Source organism: Colletotrichum navitas (genome assembly GCF_030913465.1).
Source record: "Colletotrichum navitas strain CBS 125086 chromosome Unknown LY79scaffold_135, whole genome shotgun sequence".
NCBI classification, from domain to species: domain Eukaryota; kingdom Fungi; phylum Ascomycota; class Sordariomycetes; order Glomerellales; family Glomerellaceae; genus Colletotrichum; species Colletotrichum navitas.
In genome coordinates this window covers 8,745-35,498 of record NW_026850681.1, presented here as the reverse complement: position 1 = coordinate 35,498, position 26,754 = coordinate 8,745, and the positions used below count along the sequence as shown (strand labels likewise).

The 26,754-nt window shown below is 26.1% G+C and overlaps 1 protein-coding gene across 1 annotated transcript; it reads left to right on the top strand.

Annotated features, from left to right (window-relative positions):
• Positions 1 to 6,262: 6,262 nt before the first annotated feature.
• LY79DRAFT_584725 (uncharacterized protein) lies at positions 6,263 to 15,080 on the top strand (the record flags this gene model as incomplete). The annotated part of the gene is given in 34 exon segments (XM_060560425.1): positions 6,263 to 6,281; positions 6,332 to 6,339; positions 6,365 to 6,373; positions 6,670 to 6,677; positions 7,017 to 7,026; positions 7,321 to 7,323; positions 7,357 to 7,370; positions 7,966 to 7,978; positions 8,207 to 8,224; positions 8,519 to 8,537; positions 8,575 to 8,600; positions 8,762 to 8,791; positions 9,095 to 9,187; positions 9,417 to 9,428; positions 9,898 to 9,916; positions 10,291 to 10,316; positions 10,330 to 10,347; positions 11,527 to 11,531; positions 11,632 to 11,635; positions 11,869 to 11,893; positions 11,978 to 11,994; positions 12,117 to 12,132; positions 13,201 to 13,204; positions 13,267 to 13,290; positions 13,503 to 13,522; positions 13,687 to 13,703; positions 13,758 to 13,788; positions 14,127 to 14,138; positions 14,275 to 14,313; positions 14,631 to 14,645; positions 14,748 to 14,754; positions 14,851 to 14,861; positions 14,983 to 14,994; positions 15,076 to 15,080. 34 exon segments carry the CDS (start codon positions 6,263 to 6,265, stop codon positions 15,078 to 15,080), a joined length of 609 nt encoding a protein of 202 aa, XP_060407676.1.
• Between the last annotated feature and the right edge of the window lie 11,674 nt (positions 15,081 to 26,754).

The following is a 26,754-nucleotide window of genomic DNA, read 5'->3' as shown; positions in this document are numbered from 1 at the left end:
CTTTTCTCTCTATATATATTACTACTATAGTTAGTACTTCTTTTAACTTTTATCTATAAGACTAATAAAGAAGTAAAAAAAAGGCCTATAATAAGAAAAAAGAAAAGAATAGCTTATATAGGGCTACACTAGGTATAGTCCTCTTTTAAATAGTTAATATAAGGTTTATTTATATTATTTCTTTTTATAACTTTTATAGTAGTTAGAAGCCTCTACTATAATTACCTAAAGTAGTATTTACTATTAATAGGTTTCTAATTATTACTAATATTTAACTATTAATTTACTTACTACTATAATTTTCTAGCTATATACTACTTAGCTATATAAGGCTATAAGTAAAAGTTATATAAACCTCTTATTTTACTAACGCTTAGTAAGTTATAATAAACACTTAGTGTCTTCTATATAACCTATATATCTTTTTTTTTTTCTTTTTTTATAATATATTCTACTATATTAATTATAGTATTAACTATACTCCTTATATTAACGCTTTAATAGATTCTTAATTAGCTTTAACTAAACTATAAGGAGGTTTTAACTTCTAACTTATATAAGCCTAGTAGTAAACTAGTACCTTATAGTCTTATACTAAGCCTATAGTAGTAAAGGAATACCTTGTATACTATATAGGTAAAAAGAGACAATATAATACTATTAGCTATATACTTTAGTAGTAGAAGCTACTATAAGAGTTTAAGTAGTAGACACTAGTAGTACTTATAACTATAAGAACTAAGCCTCTCTAGGTCTCTCTTTAGGACTTTATTCTTAAGGGGGAAGAAGAAGGTATCTACGTTAAAAATAGTTATAGCTATATAGCTCTAGATATTACTAAGAATATTAGAGCTAGGTAGTTATACCTTAGACTAGTAATAAAGTTAGCCTATAGTAGGCTATATTATATTATTATCTTCTAATTTACTATACTTAGTGTTACTTTTTACTATTATTAAGCCTATTAATAAGTCTACTATATATCCTAGTGTATAGGTTACTAATTTACTACCTTATTTATTCTTTTCTCTAGGGTAGGCTATACTATACACTTTAGTCTACCTAAACTAATATAACCTAAGAGCTAACTACTTTATACTCTTAGACATAGGATACTTTATATAGGGTATAAGGGTATTAGGATAATATCTTCTATAATTACTTACTAATATAGCCTTGTCTCTTAGTTTATTTAGTTAGTTTTACTAGTTTACTATATTATTATTTAACTTTTCTAGTTAGCCTATATATTACTAGATAGGCCTAGTTAAGTAGATAATAATATATAAATTACTAACTATAATAGTTATATAGTTATTAAAGTGTTTATAGTTATACTTTTACTAGTAGTATAGAGGTTACCTTTATAAGTTAGTCCTATAATACTTGTCTTTAATATATATATAGCTATTATAACTTTACTTTACTTTAGCTATTAGGTATAACTATAAGTTATTATTAAATAATTAAATTACTCTTAAGTACTCTAGTGTACTACTTACTAAAGTATAAACCTAGGTATACTATTTATAATAACATTTATATAGGTAATAAAGAAAGCTATACTAGTAGTAGTATACTTTATTTTACCTTATTTAATAGCCTATACTATATATACTTTCTGTTTATATTTAGGGGTATAGAATATATAGATAAGTAGCCTTTTAGAAGGCTAATAATCTTACTATAGTAATTACCTTTTTATAAAGAAACTACTTTATAGTAAGGAAACTACTTTATAATAAAGAACTAACTTTATAGTAAAAAACTAACTTTATAGTAAAAAAACTACTTTATAGTAAGGAAACTACTTTATAGTAAAGAAACTACTTTATAGTAAAAAAACTACTTCTATATATAAGAACTACTTTTATATAGTATATCTACCTTATAGAGGTATAACTACTTTTTAGTGTAGTAACTATATTCTTATACTATTATTATAGTAAAGTATAATAGCTACTTTTATAGCTATAGTAGCTTACTACTAGATCTTGCCTCTACTATAGTACTTGTCTTATTATAAGCTATCTAGATAGGTCTATAGATAACCTATTAGTTATACTAAATATAAAAGGTTAAATAAGTAGTAAGTTATATATATATATTTATTATAAGTAAAGAGAGTAAAAAGTAAAGTAAAAGGATAGTAGCTAGTAGTAGCCTTGTCTAGTAAATAAAGAGAGCTACTATTATATATAGTAGTATATAGCTCTAAGGTAAATAGGTAAGTAAATAACATAAATACTATATAGGCTACTTCTTTACTTAGTTCTTTTATACTAAGCTTAAGGGCATTATATAAACTATAGAGTATACTAAGTAAAGAGAGGAGAAGAGTAGCTAGAACTATGCTTTTTTATATATACGTTAGTATAGGTCTAGCTACTACCTATGCCTCTGTTGCCTTATGTTTTCCTCTTAATAAACTTATTTTATTACCTCTTATACTCTATTCTAGGGTCTAAGATATTGCTTATAATCTAAGTAAGAGAATACTTACTAAGGTGTAAGGTTACTACTACTCTAGGGTATACTATAATTTAATATAGATAAAATACCTCTCTATAGGGCTTAGCTATAGAGGATTTACTATTATAGGTAGAGAATATTATTATACTTTTTATTATTATACTCTTATATATCATTTCTAGCTACTACTTTATTATATAGTTCTTTATAAGCTATAGTGTAGTAGATTATCTTAGATAAATAGAATTACTATATTAGTATATAGGTAATATAGCTATAAGAAGAGGTAGGTTATATAATATACTACCTACTAGTAGTATTTTCTACCTTTACCTATATATAAGGGTACTACTACACTTATGCCTTTACCTATAGTAGCTACTATTATAACACTTAATTAACTACTTTTCTTATACTTTATAATATTATAAAAGCTAGGAATACTTTATTAATAGCTAAGTAAGAACTAAGGCACTAGCTACTTGTAAAGGAATAGCTAGTAGTAAAAATTAGTAGCTACTATAGTATAATTATTAGTATCCTATACTACACTAATATTATAAGTAGCATAGGTAAAGACAAAGGGAATATAAAACTATATATATATATATAATATAATAGTTATTATAGAATAAAAGAAGTATAAAAGTAAGTTAAAGAATATATTATAATAGCTTTATATATTTTTACCCTCTATAATAGCTCTAGTTAATACTATAATATATAGTGTTTTATTTTTATTTACTTATATATAGTACTTTACTTTCTTTACTTATACTAAAATAGATTAATATATTATAGACTTAAATCCTATTAGGCCTTACTTTATAATCTAGCTTATAATAACTATAAGCCTAGCTTTTACTATTTACTATTTATACTTTTATACTATAAAAGGTAAACCTTTTATAAAAGGGTATATAAGGCTTAGACCTAAGATATAGCTGTCCTATAGATTATAGGATAACTAAAAGGGCACAAGAGGAAAAACAATAATACTATTATTAAGGATAGTAGTAAGGCTATTAGATTAGTAGTAAAACAGTAGTTATAAGGTAATAAGAAAAGGATCTTATAATATACTATATTAGTAGTAAATACTATAGGGTAATATCTTTATTAGATAATAAATTATATATTAATAAAGGCTTTAAGAGCTTAGAGTTTAGTCTTTCTAGGGCTTACCTAGATAGCTTATATAGAGGTAGTTTCTTACTAGTTAGTAGGTTACACTTAGGTGTTTTATTTTATTTAAATATAGCTATAAATATAATAGACTATTTTACTAAAGTTATATATACTATTAGTATAGGTATAGCTATTATAGAAGGTTATAACCTTGCTATAGAGTATAGAGGAGAAGGTAAAGGCTAGTTAGTATTCTTTAATCCCTAGCTTACTATAGTTATTATAGAAAATAATAAACCTAGTGTTAAGTATATTATATATTTTACTACTAGACTTTATATTATCTATAAGTAACTTAGTAAAGGTAGTTAATTACCTTAAAGTAAAGTATAATATTATAATAATAAAGTAATAAATAAGTAGCTAGCTATATTAATAAAAGGGTTTACTAAAGTAGTTACTTTGCCTCCCTTTAGGGTATATAGAAGGAGGCTCTCTTTATAGGTCCTATAGTATTAAAGGGTTAGGCACTAAGGTCTATAGAGGGATTAGAGAGTACAGTGTAATTAGTGTATATAATACTAGGCGTAAGTATAATATTAGTAGAGAAAGTAGTAGGGGATAGCCTAGTAGTAATAGTAATAGGCCTAAGGCCTATTATAGTTACTTATTACTTAACTACTAGACCTACTACTACTACTTAGTGTTAATAGCCTATTAATAGTTAAGTTCTTTAACACTTAGTTCTTTTTATTATTTACTATTACTTTTTACTTACCTTATTTATTATTCTTACTAAGTATACTAATTAAAGGTAATATAACTATATTAGATATCTTTATTAAAGGTTAAGTCTATTATAAAATAATAATAGAATAATAGTAATATTACTTATAGCTTATTAATTTAACTCTTTCTTAATAGCCTTAACAAAGGTAAGTGTAGTTTAAGTATAGTAATCCTTCTAGAGGTAAAGGCCTTGTTTAAGGAAAAGGTTATAAAAAAGTAAAGAGAGTTTAGTGCCTACCTTATAGAATAGTTCTTTAGGTTAACTATTAAACTTATATTATAATTTATACTATAGGTTATAACTAATAAGGTTATATTAAATATAGTAGCTAGGCTAGTAGATATAGGCTAGGTTAACTATAGTACCTTTATAATTATACCTTCCTCTAGCTTATATTTAGCTACTAATGTAATTCTATATAGCTTAGATAGTAGCTAATCCTATAACTATAGTCTATTCTTTTAATATATTAAGGTATAGTAGATAATAAATAAAGGTTCTTACTAAGGTAAGTTCTTATATCCCTTTTATTAATAATGTCTATAGTACTATAGGAAGGAGGTAAAAGATAATAAGATACTTATAGCTATATCTATTTTTCTTAGGTGTCCTATTATAAATAAACTAACTACTAGGATACTATATATAATCTACTCTAATATACTATATATTATATCTTATATTAAAGATACTATTTAAGGCTAGTCTTTATATATATAAGCTATATTAGTAAGTAAAAAATATAATAGTTAAAGCCTTATTATCTATAGTAATTAATTAGGACGCACTAGGAATTAATATGGACGCACTAGTCTTATGGACGTACTACTATTTACTTTTCTAATTAGTTGAAAAAATTCTTGTTAGTGTAACTAAATACTGCTAGGCCTACAAGAGGTAGCCTATTGTAGCCTATTAAGGCAGCCTATTGTAGCCTATTAAGGCAGCCTATTATAGCCTATTAACAGCAGCCTATTATAGCCTATTAACAGCAGCCTATCGCAGCCTATTAAGGCAGCCTATTGTAGCCTATTAACAGCAGCTTATTACAGCCTATTAACAGTAGCCTATTGTAGCCTATTAAGGCAGCCCATCGTAGCCTATTAAGGCAGCCCATCGCAGCCTATTAACGGCAGCCTATTACAGCCCATTAAGGCAGCCTATTGTAGCCTATTAAGCTATTAATGGCAGCCTATTGTAGCCTATTAAGGCAGCTTATTATAGCCTATTAAGGCAGCCTATTGTAGCCTATTAAGGCAGCCTAAGGGGGTCCTTTTTGTGGCTATAAAGAGTGCCCCTTAAAGAGCTAGGTAGAGGTGTTAGTGTAATTGCCCTTACCGCCTTTGTGGGGATATACTGTTTTTTTAGACCAAATAGAAAGGCAAATAGTAGAGCGTCCATAAGGCTAGTGCGTCTATATTAATTCCTAGTGCGTCCTAATTAATTACCTTATCTATAGGCAAGACTATTTACTATTTATACTTTATAGTGTAGTTTAATAGCTACTAAGTAAGGCTTATATATTTTAGAGAATAGATTAAGATAGTAGTTATTAAAGTAAATATCCTATACCTTATATTATTATAGGCTAGGCAGCTAGTTAGTTCTATATAGTTACTAAGGCTAGGTAACTATAATACTATTATACCTTAGTTTCTATATAAATTAATAAAAGCTATTTACTTAGTATTTTTTACTATACCTCTCTTTATAAAGTGTTCTAATGTTAGTCTAAGACCTAGACTAAGGCTACTTAAAGGGGAGAGGTACCTAGAAATATAAGGCTTAACTATAAGGACTAAATTATTTTATAATAGTAAATAGGCTTAAGGTATACTAATATATAAGTAGTAGTTATATATAGTAAAATAGATGTCTACCTTTTTAAAAAGTAAGTACTTATAATAGATAATAGATTAATATCCCTTTATAGAACAGTAGACAGTAAGGTAATAGCTACACTAAGGTCTATAGCCTAGGGTAGTAAGTATTAGAGAAAAAGAAGCCTTAGCCTTATAGGGACTAGGTTAAGAGGTAACACTAGCTAGTTAGTAAGGTTATATATATCTTTTCTCCTCTATATATAACTACTTACTTACTATATTATAATATACTATAATATATTTAGCTATATAAGTAGTAGACTATTCTTATAAACCCTTTTATATATATATACTCCTTTTTATACTAGACTAGTACTAAGATAGGTGTTTAGTAAGACAAAGGAAGTGTCTACTATAAATATATAGTAAAAAAAATACTATATACTTTATATAAAGAATAAAAAGTAATATAGTATAAGCAGAAAATATATAGTTAATAAACTATATATTATTACTAAACCTAAGGTAGTATTATATACTATACTAAGGCCTTTACTACCCTAGCTAATACTCTCTTCTTGTCTCCTTTTTCCTTTTTTTTTTCTTTAGCCTCTCCTAGTTAGATAAATAATAAGCTATAAGAGGATAAAATAATTAATATAGTATAAAGTAGTAGAGAGGTATACTAATAGCCTATTATAGATAAAGGTAGTACTAAAAGTATAAGGACTTTATTAATATAGTAGTACTAGTGTAACCTATAGTAGAGAATAAGCCTAGATTAAGTAAAATAAATAATATAGGCTACTAAAGGTAATACTATAGGGCACTAGCTATAACCTAGAGAGACTAGGACTAAGTAGACTATATAGCTAGTTCTAGCTAAGAATATAGAAGGTTATACTATAATATCTATAAAGAGTAAAAGGTAGTATAGCTAGTAAAAGAGGCTTATTTATTTTAAGGAGAAGAAAAAAAAGGAAGAGGATATAAGTTAATAAGTCTAGGCTAAATTAAGTAAGGCTAGTAATATAGGCTATAGAGGGTAATACTATAGGGTATTAACACTATAGAGATAGGCTAGGGCTAAGTATACTATATAGCTAGGTAGTAAGTAATAAGGTTATACTATAATGTTTATAGGTTAAAAGAGGGAGGTATATATCTAGATAAAAGGTTAGTAAGGCTAATTAAATAGTAGAGACTTTATTAGAAGACAAGAAGGCTACTTTATTAATAACCTTGTACTAGAATATACTATAATATAGACTAAAGATATAGTTAAGAGGTATATACTAACGCTATAAATTAAAGGTAGACAAGGCTAAAGTACTAGGCCTATACTATAGCTAAGATATATATATATATATATAGATATATATAAGTATATATATATATATATATATATATATATATAAGGTCCTAGGGGGAAATATAGTAAAAAGGCTAAATAAAGATACTCTTAATAATATAATACTTCCTCTTCTTATAACCTATTCTTTATTCTTTTATACCTACTATATATATATAGCTAGGACTAGCTTTTTATTATAGTGTTTTATTTTCTCTTTAGTAATCCTTTGTCTTTAGATACCTTTATATAGGTAATTATAGCTACTAGTAGACCCTTAGCCCCTTCTTCTTTCTCTATATAGCACTAAGCTTCTTATAGATAACTAGGTGTAGCTAGGAGAGTTCTATAGCTACCTTGTTAATAGTATAGTAGATAATTTAAATAGTTATACTAAATAGTGTAGGCATAGAGGTAAGTATAGCCTTAGCCCTTAGGGACTTTAAGAGGCTTAATAGTAGTATAAAGGAGCTAGTAGAGAGGTATATTAGCTAGTAACTAAAGCTAGGCTATAAATAGTTTTACTACTACTACTTAGCCTATATTAGTATTCTTTATTTTATTTATATAAGTAGTATAAAGTATATAGCTAATAATAGTAGTTATATTAAAGAGGTATATTACTTATTAAAATAAAAAAAGGGGAAAAAGAACCCTAAGGTAAATGCCTTTTAGTAATATAGGCTAATAAGGACCTAGTATACTAGGTTATTAACTACCTCTAAGAATATTACTTTATAGTAGTACCCTAGATATAGTAGCTACTCCTTATATACTACTTAGCTAAGGTAGTAGCTAAGGTAGACATAGAGTAGCTAAGGTAGTATAAGCTAATAAAGCTTCTAGACTAAAGGATATTAATTAGGCTACTATAGCTTAATATATAGTTAATAAGGTATAAAGGACAAGAGGCTAAGGCTATTATATAGTAATATATTTACTTACTATATATAGGGAAGCCTAAGGCCTAGGAGTAAAAGAACGTTTACTATATATAGAAAGTACTATAGCTTTACCTTATAAGGCTTTATCTAAAGTAAGTTAAATAAATAAGTATAGTTATTTTTTTTATATTAGCTACTATATAGCTAGCTAATAAAGATATAGTAAAAGAAAATAAATAAACTATTACCTTATACTTACTTTAACTAGGCCTATAGGTATAAGTTAGTCTACTATATAATACTATATATATAGAAGGTACTAAAGTTATCTAAAGTTAGAAAAGTAAATAACCTTTACTATTTTATAAAAGTAGACCTACTTAATTTAATAGTAGTAGTAATAGTAGTAGTAGTAGTAGGTAGTAATAATAGTAAAGACTTACTAGGTAAAGTAAAGTAAAACCTTAATACTACCTAGAATATACTTACTAGCTGTTTTTATATCTAGCTAGATAAGCTAACGTAGATAATAAAGCTACTAGGCGTTAACCTTTTTTTATAGTTTACTACCTTACTAAGTATTAACACTTACTTCTTAAATAGTATTAGCCTAGTTAATATATACTATATAACCTAGGCTATATAGCTAAAGGAAGATAATAAGGCTATAGGGGTATTCTTTAACTACTTCTTTACCTTTACTAGTGTCTTCCTTAGGGATATTATACTTCTCTATAAGGTATATAAGTAGCTAGCTACTTGTTATTATATAGGTCTAGCTAGGCTAAGTAGGCTAATAATAGTATTTATAGGATTAAAGGTATAATATAGAGAGTATTATTAGCTATATATCTAGTAGTATATTATAAGCTAAGACTACTTTTTTATTTTTTAATATAATACTAAAGGTATATATATTATACTAAAAATATATACTTACTTACTTACTTTACTACTAGCTTCTTTAGGAGGGCTATAAGGTAAGTAGTAGTAGTAGCCTACTATATATTATCTAGTTAACTATATAGGTAATACTAGTAGTCTCTAAGTTTAAGAAGGTAGTACTACTATAGTTCTTATAGTAGTTAGTAAATAAGGTATTTTACTACCTTGTTGCCTTAGCTAATAGTATAGCGCCTAGACTAGTAGTAGTAGCTAGTAATAATAATACTACCTAGCTAAAGGCTATAATTAGGCTAAGCCTAGCTATATTAAAGAACTATATTAGTAGTAATAAGTTTACTTACTACTAGTTAAGTAGTAGTAGTGCTCTATATAGATATAGGTAGTATTAAATACCTTACTATTATTAGTAAAATACTCTTAGCTTATTAACTATATTAAGCCTCCTTTATTATCTAGGTAACTAGGAGAAAGAGAAGTAAGTAGTAGTAAGGCTAAAAAAATATAGTATAAACTACTATATATAGGTATACCTTTTTACTATAGTATAAGGTTAACTATACTAGTAGTAGCTAGGCTACCTATATACTATAGATAGTGTTAGCTTACCTTTATAAGTACTATAATATTAGTATTAAGAAAGCTATAGTATACTAGGCCTAATAATAATAATACTTAGGAAAGTAAATAGCTAGCTATATATAGTATAAATATAAAGTATATTAGTAAAAGTAAAAATAAGCGTAGGCTAAGATAATAATAGCTAACTATATAGGCTTATCTAGCTATATATTACTAACTTTAAGATAACTAATAGTAACCTAATCTTAGCTTTTTACTAGTAGCTAGTTAACTTCTTTTTTTTACTTATTATAAGTAAAACGTTAATACTAGCTAAGCTATAAAACTATATTAACTACTACTTACTATACTTAGTAGTTATTAATAATATAGCTAAGACTATAGTAAGTATAATAGCCTATAGCTAGACCTAAAGTAAAAGTATACTTCTTTAGCTTTTCTAATACCTTTAGGATAAATAGTATAGTAATAATAGTAGTAGTATAGCCTAGGCTATACTTAATAAGGCAGTAAGTAAAGTAAAGTTAAACCTAAGTATAGTAGTAGCCTACTTTTACTAGGTATATAACTTTCTTAGTAACCTACTACTAGTAATATTCTTATTAAGTAGCCTTAGCTACTATAGTACTAAGTTTTTAATACTATACTATATAGATATAGTATACTATAGCTATAGAAGCCTTTTATAGTATAAAGACCTTAGTAGCTAAGTAATAAAGCTAAGATACTATAAAGGTAATAGTAGTAGTAGTAAAGTAGTATTTAAGAGTAACTAGCTCTTTTTTTTACTATACTTCTCTTATATATTAACCTATTACTTACTTAATATTTTACTTTTATACTAGGCCTTATATAGGTAGCTAGTAGTAGCTTTAAGTATAGCTTTTCCTTTATATATATAGCCTAGATAAGTAGTAGTCTTATATATTAATAGCTAAAGTATAGTAGCTTATAGTATATATTATCTTAAGGTACTAATAAAGAAGTAGCTAGGTGCTTATATATAGCCTTAGTAGTAGTACTAAGTAGTAATAGTAGTATAAATAATATAAGTAATAATACTAATAGTACTAAAGATAATATAATAAGTAATAGCCTTAAAGAGGCCTAGAGACTACTTAATAGTAAAATACTTACTATACTAAAATACTATAGTAAATAATAAGTGCCTTAGGTAGCTAAAGTTAGAAGACTTAGCTAGTAATATCTACTAGTAGCTAATAGTACTATAGATGCCCTCTAGGCAAAGGTAGTAGTAGCTAGTAGTAGTAGTAATAGTAATAGTAGTAGTAATAAAAGGTATTTACTATACTACTTACTATCTATTTAAGTAGTTAGTAAAAGTTAGTAAAAGTAGTAGTTTTATATACACCTAGTAACCTTTTTTAAGCGCTAGCTTTATATATATATTAGTATTATAAGCCTTTACTATATTATAAAGATCTAGGCCTACTACTTTACTAAGACACTTAGTAGTAGTATTAGTAATAGCCTAATTAGAGGCCTACTATAGGCACTATATAAGTAGGTAGGCTATAGTAATAGTACTATAGAGGTTAAGTATACTATTACTACTATAGTACTATATTTTAGATTAAGTAAGAACTAGTAAAGTAAGTATCTTAAGGCCTTAATAGTTATATATACCTTTTTTTAATAAAGTAATAAGTAGTAGACTAATAATACTAATACTACTAGTAAAGTAAGTAGTAAAAGAGAAAAGACTATATATATATAATACTAAAGAGAAAAAAAAGAAAGATTTAGCTAATAAGGCTACTTAAGTAGGCTATATTAATTACCTACTAGTATAGTAGTAGTAGCTATAACTAACTAAATATAGGCACTACTAATAGCTTTAAACACTAGTAGCTAGTTAAATAGGCTAGTAGCCTATAATAGTAAAATTATAAAGAATATACTAGCCTTTTATAGGCTATCTATAGGCTAAGTAGCTATAGTACTACCTTCTAACTAAGGTAAAAAGAGGTACTTTACTTTTACTATAATAAGTAGCTACTTACTATTATTATACTACTAATAGGCGCTAAGAAGACAGTAGTAAGCCTTATGCTAGCGCTAATCTTTAAAGAAGGTAATAATACTTATTATACTATACTATATACTTTTAGTAGCTATATAGTAGTAGGCCTAGGCAGTAGGTATCTTAGTAATAATATTAGAGTAGCTTTTATATAAGTAAGTAGTATAGTTATTAATAGTATACCTTTTTATCTATATACCTAAGGCCTTTAAGTTAGCCTTATTATTAACTTTACCCCTTAGTAGTATTATATAGAGGCTAGTAAAAGTAGCTAGCTAGATTAGGTTATATTTAATAAGTACTATAACACTATTATAATAATACTTAAAGGCTTCTAGTGCCTCTTTTACTATATCTATATTAGCTTACCTAGGTACTACACTAGATTATTATAATAGTAATACTACTACTATTACTAGAAGGCTACCTTATTAATATACTACTACTAGCTAAGGATAGGCTCTTTTAGTAAGTAGAGAAGATATAGGCGTAGTTATACACTAGCTAGAGAGTAAGGCTACTAGTAGTAATAATAACCCCTTTAGGACTATATACCTATAATATATAGTCTTCTATTAGTTAGCTAAGTAGGCTAACCTATTATACTAGCTTATAATATACTAAGGCACTAATAACCTAGTACTATAGCTATAAGAAGATTATATTAGCTAACTTAATTATAGGCTACTTACTATAGCTAGATAAGACTATTATTATCTTTATAATAAATATTAGTATAGCCTTAGTAATAGCTAATATATTAGACTTATTCTTTACTATACTACTTACTACTATAAGGGTAATATAGTATAGGCATAAGCTATCTAGGAGGCTATAGCTAACTTCTAGGAGGCACTAGAGCCTACTTAAGGCAGTAGTAGTTAGTAGTATTATAGTATATAAGGGGCTAGCTAGGCACTAAGTAATATCCTTTCTAGTAAGTATAATAGTACTAAGTAAAGGCCTTAATACTATAGCTAACTATATTATTATAGTTATTAGGTAAAGGCCTAACACTATAATACTAGTGTAGGCCTTTAGCTATATAAGGTATAATAGAAAGCTAAGTATAGCTATATACCTTATTAAAGAGGAGGCTATATAAGGTATAGCCTTTATACTAAGGCTAGTAGGCCTTAATATAACACTAGATAAGATTATAGTAGTAGTATAGTAGTAGGCTAGGCTATTATAGAAGACTTTATTACTATAACCTAATATAGGTAGGTACTACTTATATAGTACCTAGATATAAAGAGTAGCTAGCTATACTATAATAAATACACTAGTAAAATACTTTATAACTTTATAAGGTAAAGTCTATAGTAGTATTAGTATTAGTATTAGCTAGCCTAATAAGGAAGTAAGGCCTATAGGTAATAAACTACCTTAGTTATAGCTATATAAGGGTATAACACTAAGTAGTATAAGTAAGATAACACTATTATACTTACTAGCTAAATAGGTTAGTATTATAGTAAAAGAATATAAGTATAGCTTCCTAGATAATATATTAACCCTATAGAATAGGCTTAGTAGTAAAAGGTAAATAATAGTAAGGTATAGTATAGGCCCTAAGAGTAGTACACTAGCCTATATAAAGGCATAGGGTAGTATATAATATAGTAGCTAAGAGATAAGTAGATCTTATTAGTAGTAGCACTAAAGGTAATAATAATAATATATTTACCTTTACTATTATAAACTAGCTAATAAAGTTATATTAGTAAGTTAAAGGCTAGGCTAATAAGTAGCCTAAGCTACTAGGTTATTATATAAGGTTAAAAAGCTATATAGTAGGCTACTATATAGTAAGTAGTAATATAGTAAATAAAGATAAGTAGCTAAGGCTATAAGCTAAAGTAAAAGGTAAGTAAATAAGTATACTACTATAAGTAAGCTATATATATAGGTAAAGCTTATAGTAATAAGGCTACTAGCCTATATAGGCTAGCTATTAATACTATCCCTATTATACTTCCTTTTTTATTAATAATACTAATTATACCTTATACTAGATATTATACTAATAACTTACCTTATAACTACACTAGCTATATAACTAGTAATAATAGGCTAGTTATTTTAGGCTAGTGTCCTAGCTATATAATAATACCTTTTAGTTATTTAGCTACCTTTATTATATTAGTATTCTCTATAGGTAAAAGCTACTATATATCTTCTATAATATAATAGTAGGCTAAGAGATAATATTATATAGCTCTAAGGCTTACTCTAGCTAAAGAAATATATAGTATAATATATAGTTAATAACTAAAGAATTATTAATATAGTAGCTAGGATATTTAAGAATAACTTAGTTAAGATTAGCTATAGTAAGTATTATAATACTACTAGTACTAGCCTAATAGCCTAGGGCTACCCTACTAGACAGTAGGCTAAGCTACCTTTACTAAGGCCTAGTAGTTATAGCTTTTTTATTAAATATAATAGGAATAGCTATAGCTTATTATAAAGTAATAAGGCTAGCCTTAGTAATTATAGTAGTATTTATTACCTTAGTAGTAATATAGGAAGTATATAATAAGAAAGTTATTATAATACTTAAGGTACTAGACACTATATAAAGCCTACTATAGGAGACTTAGAGGGCACTATATAGTAAATAGTATTAAATAGGCCTAGTTTATAGCTAAGAACACTAAAGGTAAAAGGTAAAGTATAGTATAGTAGTATTACTATAGTAGTAAAACCTAAAGCTAAAGGTATAATAGTAGTTACTAGGCTATAGTACTAATAATTACTATAGCCTTAAGGTATAGCCTTAGCTAGTATAGTAAGGTAGTAAAGGCTAATAGCTATAGACACTATTATTATAGGAGTAATATAGGCTAAGACTTTTTATAGTATAGTATTAGTATAAGTAAGCTATAGTTAGCCTAGGTAGCCTCTTAAGAATAGAACTATATTCTTAGCTATAGCTACTATTATCTATATAAAAAAGGTAATAAAAGAGAGATAGTATTATTAAAGTAAGTATATAGTATATACTAAAGGTAAGTAAGCTTTTTATTAAATTAAGCACTTATCTTAAGAACTAAAGGATATTACTAGTGTTACTATTAAGTATACACTAGCCTAGGTAAAAAAGGTCTAGTAGTTTAGGCTAAGACTACTTATAAAGCCTATATAAGTATAAGGATAGCACTAAAGATATAAGGGAAAAGTAGAAACTACTAGTCTATAAAAGAAAGTAGACTATAGTAGATAGTCTCTTAAGCTTAGCTCTTTAAAGGTAGTAAAGGTAATAAACTAAAGTGTCCTTATAATAAGTATAACTATATACTATAAGCCTAATTTAGGTGCCTTATATAAGACCTAGAAGGTTATATTATAAGGTAGTATAAAGGGTATACTATTAGTAGCTAAGCTAAAGATAAAGTAGTAATAATAAAGAGCTTAGCTACCTTAGTATATATCTATATTAGGTCCTATAGGACACCTTATACTAGTGTATAGTATATAGTAGTTAAGTCTACTAGTTTATTTAAGTAACTAGTTCTTTAGCTATTTAAAGCTAGTAAAGATAAGTAGTAAATAATACTAAAAGGTAGTTAGGTATTAGCCTAGAAGTAAAGCTAAAGATAAAGGATAATACTTTATTAATAAGTAGTAATAAGTATAACCTTATGCCTAGGTAAAGTAGTAAATAAGCTAAGTAAGCTAGGCGTAAGGATAGTAGTAGTAGTAGCTAATAAAGAAAGTTATCTTTAAACTATAGGTAGAGGATATTAAGAAAGGCCTACTAAGTATAAGGCTAATAAAGTAGGCTATATAGGCTAGTGTCTTAATATTAGTTATAGATATTAGTAATACCTTTATATTAAAGGATATTTATAGGTAGACTAAGGCTAGTATAGTGTAAAGATATAGTTCTAGACCTTAAGAGAAAGACATTAGTAAGGTTCTTAGCTAGTATAGTGTTAGGTGCCTTAAGAAGGTCTAGTAGTACTACTAAGGTAATACTAAATATAGTAGCTTTAGAATAGTAGGCTAGTAAGTAGTATACTTAATAAGTATAAGTAGCTAGTAATAAAGACACTAAGGGTATTATAAAAAATAAAATAGTATAAAAGTAAAAGAATAAGTTTTTTACTACTATAGTAAAGATAGTCTATAGAGTAGTATAAGTAGCTTATAGTATAAAGGCTTTATTATACTACCTAGGGGGCTACTTAACCTTAGATATTAAACTAAAAGCTAATATAGTATATAACTTTAGAAAGAATACTAAATAGGCCTACTTTTACTAAAAGTACTAGTATAAGTTAATAAAAAGTAAGCTAGTATAAAAGAAGTACTTATATACTTAGTAATATATATTATTATCTAAGGTCTATTTATAAGGCTTATCTTTAGCTACCTAGTAAAGTAAGTAAATAAAAGACATTAAGTAAGGCCTTAGAGAAAAGGTTATACCTTAGCCTATAGTTAGTATACTTACACTAGGTAATCCTAGGCCTCTAGAGTAAAGTTAAAGGTAACCTAGGTAAAGACTATACCCTATAGATATATAAAGTATCTTCTTAAGCTACTAAGCTAGAACTAGGACAATAAGGTTAGTAGTAGTATAGCTAAGAAAAAAAAAAGAAGTAATATAATAAGTATATTATAGAGGTTAAGTGCTATAGAATCTAGAGAAAAGTAGTTAAGAGTTAAGAGAAAAGAAAAATAAAGGCTATATATCTTTAATATAGCTTAGTGCTATCTAATCTTAATAAGATATATTAAAAGTAGCCTTACTAAGCTAAGTATTATACTACTAGTTAGTTATACTATATAAGTAAGGTTATTCTATAGTATAAAGAACCTCTAAAGAGAAAGCTATTTCTTATAGTAACTTATATCTAGCGCTATACACTATAGTAAAAGGTACTACTAGTACTATTACTATAAGGTAGATAACTTAGGGGGTATAAGGCCTATTAAGGTACACCTAAGTCTTAGGGATTACCTTTATTAAAGATTCTACTAGAGGAGAAGTAAAGTAAAATAAATATAGTCTATTAGAGATAGCTAGTATAGTAACCTACTTATAAGGTTAGCCTCTTAGTACTAAGGTACTCTATAGGAATAGATAAGGGGAGGTTTATATATAAGGGGAGGTATTACTATTAAGTAAAAGAAGAATAATAGAATATACTATAATAAGTAGATAAAGGGAAAGGGATAGCTAGGATAATTATATAAGAGGGAGGCTAGCTACTAGCCTAGCTAGTAATTAAAGGGGTTATAGCTAGGACTAAGACTATATAGTTACTATAGTAAGAGAGAAAGGCTATCTATACACTAGGATTATAGGTTATATATAGGTAAAGAGATAATACACCTATAAGAGGCTAATAGTAAGTATAAATAATAAGACTAGTTATTCTTATATATAAATATATTAGTATATTATATTAATTTTAACTACTTTATAGGTATTAGTAGTTAAGTTATATAAAGTAGGTAGGGTTTACTTTAGGATTAAGAGGTTATTAGAAGTTAGGATATTATTATATTATTTTTATTAGCTATCTATAACTTTACCCTCTCTTATGTCTATATACCCTTTAGTATATATCTTAGGGAAATAGTAGAGGAGGGCATAAGAGTATAATAAGTCTTATTATAGGGAGATAAGTAGAGTAGTAATATATAACTTAGTATAGTTAGTATTACTTTATTATTCTATATTTATATAATATAAAGCTATAATATAGGTTAGCCTAACTTTAGTTCTAACTCTTTAATCCTTTATTATAAGGACTTTATAAGCTAAACCCTATAATTATAGTAGACTACTATTATATATATGTCTTTACTTATAATTAAGGGAGAATATAGACATAATAGGACAACTAGTGCTAGGGAATAGCTATAGACTATTAGTTAGCTAGCTTAGTACTAATAACCTAGGTTTAGTAGTATATTAAATAAGGACTCTTATAGAAGATATATATAGTATTCTAAAGCTAAATACACTTAGAGATAAGATTAATAAGCAAGGTATATATAAATATACCCTTTTAATAGCTAGTATACCTATAGCTTCTAGGCTTCTTATTAATAATAAGGTAAAGGTCTCTAGGGTATAAAGTTCTTAAGACACTTAACACTTATAACTATAAGGTTAACTAGTACCTTTTTACTAAAAGCTAGGTAGTAGTACTAGTGTTAAGGACAAGACAGTAGGGTTTATTCTAGGATATAGCTATAAGGATGTCCTTAGTCTAAAGTACTCTTAGACCTAGTGTTTTTATAGGCTTTATTCTATATAATATAGTACTAGTTAAAAAACTAATATAGTTTAAAGATAGGATTTAGTTTTACCTAGACTTAAGTAAATATAGTAACTACCTAAAGGTACTAATTAAACTTTTTTTCTAGATACTTAGCTAATATTAATTATATATCCTAGACTTACTAATAACCTTCTTATAAGCTAGTACTAGTTAAATAAGACTTAGTAGGCTATAATAAGGATAGTATATTATACTAATATAATATAAATATTCTAGTTATCTTTATACTATAGGATTCTAGATAAAACCTAAGTAGTATAGCTTCTAAGGCCTTTAGGTAGTAAAAAAGGTTAATAAAGATACTATATAAGTAATATATTAGCTATATAAGGAGAATATATATAATAGATACTAGTATATAGCTTAGCTATAATACTAAGTTAAATAGTATATAGGAAGTAGATAGTATAAAGGTGTTTAACTAAGAGATAATAGTAGGCTTATAGGTAATTTAAAAAGGCTAGTAAATCCTAGATTAGTGTATCTATAGTAGAAATAAGGATAATAATATTATTAAGGCCTCTTATACTATAGTAGCTAGTAAATATAAGAGGTCCTAGGAAGTAGTAAGGTTTAGCTAATAACTATAAAGTAAAGTAGTATTAATATAGTACTAGACCTAGTAATAGTAAAGTATTAATAGTAAAAAGGTATCCTTAGTAAAAGGCAGTAGTAGGCTTTAAAGTAGCTTAGCTAGGCTAATATATTCTAAGATTAGTATATCTATAGTAAAGTTAAAGATAATAATATTAACTTAGCCTTTTATACTAGAATAATTAATTACTATAAAAGCCTATAGTAGGCTTATAAGTAGCTTAGCTAGGCTAATATATCCTAAGATTAGTATATTTATAGTAAAGTTAAAGATAATAATATTAACTTAGCCTTTTACACTAAGATAATTAATAGCTATAAAAGCCTATAGTAGACTTATAGATAGCTTAACTAAGCTAATATATTCTAAGTTAGTATATTTATAGTAAAGTTAAGAATAATAACTTATTATAGCCTTTTATACTAAGATAATTAATAGCTATAAAAGCCTATAGTAGGCTTATAAGTAGCTTAGCTAGGCTAATATATCCTAAGATAAGTATATTTATAGTAAAGTTAAAGATAATAATATTATTATAGCTTTTATACTAGGATAACTAATAGCTATAAAAGCCTATAGTAGGCTTAAGAGTAGCTTAGCTAGGCTAATATATTCTAAGATTAATATATCTATAGTAGTGTTAAAGATAACTATATTATTATATTCTTCTATACTAAGATAAATAGTACTTATAAAAGCCTATAGTAGGCTTTTAAGTAGTTAGGCTAAGCTAGTATAGCTAGAGTTTAGTATATTAAAGATAAGTTAAAGATAATAATTATAAAGAGGCCTACTTTACTAGGCTCACTAGTAAATATTAATAGCTTTAGTAGGCTAAAGAAGATAGTAGCTAGCTACTATAGTATAAAAGTTAACACTAAGATAATAATATCCTTAGGAAAGAAGAATATAACTTATTCTATACTATAAATAAATAAAGGTAAGGCTTAGGTAGAGATAATATAGCTAAGAATAGTATATAAGATAATAAAGCCTTATTATCTTTAATACTAAGCTAAATAAAGTAACTTATACTAAAGTAAAAGTAAGACTTTATAATACTATTAAAAGTATATAAGATAAGTAGACTATTAATAAGGTCTAGTAAAAAGGTAGTGTCTATAAGGCTATATATAGCTTTTTTAGTAAGCCTACTTAGTGTTTAATAGTAGTAATAGGCTTTTATAGTATTACCTCTTAACTAGTTACTATATAGTAGCCTAGGCTTTAGCCCTTTATTAAAGGACTTTAACTTAGTATAGGTTATATATATAGCTATTAAGAGGTAAATAAAGACCTACTTCTCTATAAAGGACCTATAGTGTAGTTATATAGGATCTATAGAATCTTATAGCCTTTTAATATAATAAAGGCCTATAAAGAAAAAGCCTAGTAGAAGGTATTTAAGTAGCCTTATACTAGCTTATAAAGGCCTCTATAATAGTAATCTTATAGTAATACTACTTTTTATTAGCTAAAATCTTATATTCTTATACCTAGTAGCTTTCTTTAGCCTACTAGGCCTTCTTAGCCTTATAAAGTTTATTTAACTTCTAGATCTTATTAAGCTACTACTAGTTATACTATACTTAATTTACCTAGATATCTTTAGTGCTTAAGAGCTAAGGGTATAGGAGGGCACTATACTAGCTAAGGCCTAGGGTTAGCCCCCTAGAGCTACTACTATTAGTAGTAGTAAGTATAGTAAAAAAAGGTACTACTACTTCTATAGGTAATAGTATAATAAGTGTTCTAGCTATAAAGACTTTTATTTAGCTATAGGTAAAAAGGTATAAGTAAAGAATAAAAATAGCTTAAGTAATATACTTCTAGTGTATTATTAGCCTAATAGAAATATAGTTAAGGTTAAGTGTCTAGATTTCTCTTTACTCCTTAGTAAATAAGAAGGTTAAGTACACTAGACTAACTAAGGAGATATTAAGGCAAAGGGAGAGGTAAGTAAAAGGACTAAGAGAGAAGTAAAGCCTTAGATATTACTTATTAGTTATATTAAAAGGGAAAAAGATAATAAGAGAGTATAGACTTAGCTACTAAGTAAAGATAAGTTATAAGGTAGTATAAAGACTATATAGTAAAGAAATATAAAGGCTAAAGTATAACGCTAGTGTAATAATTATAAGGTAATAACAAAGGCTACTTATACTAGTAAACTTAATAGTAAAAGTAAAGATTATAAGGAAAAAGTTATACTTTATTTTAATATAATATATAAGGCTATAAGAGTAAGAAAAGGATCTATATTCCTTTGTAGAGGAGTACTAAGGAGAATAAGAGGACTATTTAAGTACTTACTTATAAAAGGTTAAATAAGGAGGTCTTACTAACGTTATACTCTCCTCTATAGTATTAGCCCTAGTAGTAATAAAATTATATTTTCTTTTTTTTTACTAATTCTATATAGGATATAAACTACTTTTCTTATGTTATCTTTTTAAGCCTTAGGTTATAAAGGAGAGTAGTAAAAAAAAAAAGAGTAGTAATAATAAAAGAGGACACTATTAACTAGCGTATAAGCCTTATTAACTATATATATAGTAAGCTAAGGTAAATATACTATTAAGGAACCTCTTAGATACCTACTTAGTTTATATATACGTTTTTATCTTAGTTATAAGATATTATCTACTACGCTATTATATAAACCTAATATAGGAGAACTATAAAGTATAGAAGGTAGATAGACTAAGGATAAAGTTAGCTAATATAGGCTAGCTAGTACTAACCTAAATAATAGTATTAAGGTAGTTACTAATAATAATAGTATAATAATAACAGAGAATATTACTACCTACTGTCTAATATAGGATTATTTACTACTATATTAGTTTTTTTCCTCTAGTTAGTAGGTAAGTCTATAGTTAGGTAGTAGTTACTACTACTATAGAGATATAGCCTTTATATATAATAGTACTAGTAATAATAATAGGACTACTAGAGAGGATAGTATACACTAGCTATAGATATAACCTAGTGTAAACCTTAGCCTAAATAGTAGCCTATTTAACTTTTAAATAGGCTTATTATAGTACCTAATTATAGTGTTTAGCTATCTTAATTTACCTTTTGCCTTTTATTCTAAAAGGCCTACCTAAGATTATAGCTTTTCCCTTAGGCTAGTGCACTAATAATAAGTAGGTTAAATAGTATATATAATATTATATATCTTGTTTATTCTCCTCTGTTTATAACTAGGTTAGCTAAAGAGAAAGGGGCAGTATTATTTAGTAGTGCACTAGTAAGATTTAGGATTATAGTGCTAAGCACTTAGTAGAGGAGGTTAATAGTTTAGTGTTTATTAGCTTAAGTTAACTAAGTAGGCTATCTCTTAGCTACTTATCTTATGTATAGGCTATTATAGTCTAAAATAGGGTAATAATAGTATATTTTAGTGTTTATTTATACTATATAGATAGTCTATAATAAGTATTATAGATTACTTAGTTTTAGTAGTATATCTATATCTAGTTTATAAATTAGCTATAAAGAAAATAGTTATAGTCTATAATATTAGTTTTAATTAGTATAACTAGTATTTAGTTAACTAGTTAGGCTATTATATTACTATATAGTTTTAATTAGTTAAACTAGTCTATTAGTGTTATAAGATTATTAGTAAAGTAGAAGAACTAGAGGGTATATATTCTAATTAGTTCTTATATAGGTTAGTTTATTTATCTAAGGATAAAGTAAAGTTTTAGTATAGTAAAGACAGAGAAATCTAACTATACTAAATAATATCTAACTTATAATAAAGTATAGTCTATAACTACTTTATTACTATATAACTAAAAGGTAATAAGTATAGCTTAGTTATCTAGTGCTATAAAAATCTTCCTTCTTACTATTATAACCTACTTAAATTTAGGCTACCTTAGATAATAGTGTTTCTTTATATCTATATTACTAAAGGCTTTTACCTTACTTAGATTAGTGTACTACCTATTACTAGGTATATATAAAAATAATATATCTTATATATTCTTTATAGCCTTTATTCTATATACTTAGCTAAGTAAAACGTTATATAAATACTATATATTAACAGAAATATTACTAAGGTAAATAAGGAGATAATATATAGAAATAAAATTAAGAGGTAACTATAGTAGTTATTATAAAAAGTAAGCATTAGAGGGGGAAAATACTTTCCCTCCTCTAATACTAAGATATATAGTATCTATTATACCTATAGAAAAATTAATTAAGACTACCCTTAGGTAATATTATATATAAAAGATATAATAGGGAGAAGAAGCTATAGTAGCTTCTAATTAGTATTAAGTCTAGTGTAGCCTACTATATATAAAAAAAAGAGTAGGACTTACTAAGTTAAGGAACTATTTAATTCTATAGTAAAACAAGTAAGTAACTTTTACCTAATATAACTACTTAGTACTATAGGTAACTAATAGGGTTACCTCCTTAGGGTTATAAATCTTATAGGCTTAGTAAAAAAGATACTAAGGTTATTACCTTATAGTATACTTCTTTTTCTATAGCCCTTCTCTATAGCACTTTACTAGCCTACTAAATATTTTAAAAAGACAGTTATAGTAGGTTAAAAATAGTAAAACTTGTCTAATCTATAGGAATTTATAGATATACGTATAAATACACTAACTTTTAGGTTAATCTATAGTATATATTAGTATAAGTTTAATAACGTTAGTCTTTAATATATAGGTATATATCTTAGTAATCCCTATTACTATTAATAAAAATAGCTAAGTTTTAGGAGATAGGTCTATTCTAGTATAACTACTATAATGTTAATAATTATAAGTAATAAATTATTAAAGTTATTAAGTTAACTCCTATAACTTATTACTAGTAAATTATTAGTTATTTAACTAAGGATCTACTAGGGGCTTATATAATTTATTATATAACTAGCTAACCTACAGTAATTATCCTTCTTTTCTTTATCCTTAATAGAGATTATTAAGTACACCTAATATTATTTAATTATTTACTATTATATTAATTAACTATAAGGCCTTACCTTAGTAAAACCTACGCTAAACAATAGTTAGCTTAACTTTTAGCTACAGTAGGTTAACTTTCCCCTTAGCCTAAAAGTAAGTAATATAATAATAAACATAGGTAATAAACGTTATTAACTATTTATATACCTAGAGTAAATAAGTACTAAGAAACGCCTCTACAAAAGCCTTTACTATAATATTATATAAATTACCTTATAATAGGTTAATTAGTAGTTCTATAACTAGTTAGCTTAGCTAACAGAAGCTATATTAATTTTATTAATAACGTAAGCTTTACTACCTACAGAGAATACACTTAACTATAAAAAATACTTTATAGCCTAGGGCTATCTAATTAGTAATAAGTCTCTATAACTAATTTATTATAGGCTCTTCTATAAGCTAACTTCTGTTCTTATATATACACTGCCTTCTACTAACTAATAGTGTTAATAAGGTAGTAATATAATAATCTAATAGTTTTTTTCTCCTAAGTTATTTATAACTAAGGGTAAACTAACTAGGATAATCTATAGCACTAGTAATACTCCCTTGAATAAATATATACACCTTTCTAGTCTTCTAAGGGAAACATAGAGTTTAATGTACTATTAGCCTAAGGGATATAATAATAGAATTACCTTAACTAGGGAAATAACGCTAAGTAAAATAAGTAACTACTATAAGCTTATAAGTAAGCAAAGCTTATAAGCTTTTATATAATTACCTATAAGATAATAAGATAAAGATAATACCCTAGGTAAATATAAGATACTACTAGATATAAGTAAGTAGTTAGTAGTAATTAATAGTATATACCTTATTTATTTTAGCCTAGTGTAGTATATTTTCTTTTAATAATAAGGAAAAGGTTATATTAGAAATTTACTATCTACTTTTATAAGGAGGTAATAAAATCTTATACTTAACACCTTTACTATATTTTATATTAGTAAATATAAGTATAATAACTACTTTAGGGGTAAACTACTCTATTACGCCTAGGAGGATTTCTATAAGTAGTCTACTAATAATTTTAAGGCAATAGACTACAAGATCCTAAAGGAACTATATAACTACCTTGTTAAGTAAAGTATATAAGTTAACTACAACAGGTGCCTATTAGTTACCTAATATATCTATAAGACTATCTAGTAAGAAGAACATGTTTACTAGATAAATAAAATAGTTTATATAGTTAAGAGATTAATATATAGCTTTAAAATACACCTTAAAAACCTTTAATTTATTAAAGATATTATAGGTAGTAAGATAGACTTACGTACTATAGAAAAGGTTAGGTTATAACTATTACTAATAACTACCTATAGAACGTTAAATAATAAACTAATATACTGTCCTATATAGCCTTTGTTAACAGTAGAACCCTAAGTAGTAACAATAGTCTAACGCCTACGTATATTAATATATAAACTATAGTAGGACCTATCCTTAGCAGTAGCAGCGTTAGGCCTATTAATAAAGCAGCTTATAGAGCTTATTAATTTATACTCTAGTAACTAAGACCTAAAATATACTAGCAGCCTATATAAAACTATTAACTTAAAATTACCTTTGTTTTATAACCTTTATAGGCTAGTAGGTATTACGTAAGCCTAGTATAGAGCTATAATTTAGGTAATACTATAAGGTAAAGCCTATAAGTATTATACTATAACCTTTTATAATTAAGTAGGTAATTTTACTACCCTTATAGTAGATCTTAAACAATAATTTAAAGGTAATAAAGTACACTTAACTTATATTACTAAGCTTTATTATACATTATTTATATTAGTTACCTAAGATAACTATAGTAAAAGTAAGCTTAAAATTCTTAAGCTACTTATTAAAAAAGTAACTAAGCTAGTTAAAGTAACTATATAGAATAGACTACCTATAGATAAAGATTATTATAAATACCTTATTACTTATTACTATAAGATACCTAAATATATAATTACTGTTATTAACCTATAAGCTATATTTAATAGCCTCTATATATAGCTATATATTAATGTCTTAAATACTCTTGTTTATAATAGACAAGTAATAGGTTATCCTAGGGAGAGGTAAATAATAGGATATAAAGAAGGCTAAATTAGCTATAGGTAGAGTAGTAACTATAGCTACTACACTAGTCTACAGTGACATAAGGTGTAAAGTAGAATTCTAGCTTAGGTAATACCTTAGCTTATTTACTTATTAATTATAGAGATTATAGGATAAGCACTATTATAAATAAGGGAATATATAAATTAATTAGATATATTAATAACTACTATAAGTATTATAAATTTTATCTACTTGTTTCTTTATTTTATAATTAATTAATAGCCTAATAAAATCCTTTAGTTATATAATATTTAACTAGTAAAAATGTTAACTTTATAAAGTAAAAATAACCTTTATATAGTAAAAGAGAAAAGTTACTATACTTTTATATATTATATATTCTACTCTATAATAACCTTTTAGGTGTTATACTAAGCGCTAGTAAGGTGTATATAATATAGGTAGCTAACTAAATTACTTAGCTATCTAGTTGTATTATAAAGCTATAGCTAAATATAGCCTCTCTATATAGAGATAAGTTATACTTTTATAGAGGTAGTTAATACCCCTTATAGCTAGTAACCTAGTGCTTATACTAAACTTTTCTTTTATAAAAAAAAATCTAATACTATTTTCTGTTTCTTATTAAGGTTATAACGCCTATAGTATAGATTTAGAACACTGCCTAAAGTAACTAGAATATATTCCTACTATAGTAATTATTATTTACTAATAATGTATTACTACTACTATAAAAATTAAATATTACTCTATATATCCTAAGTAAATATTTTACTAGTTTATAGAGATAGT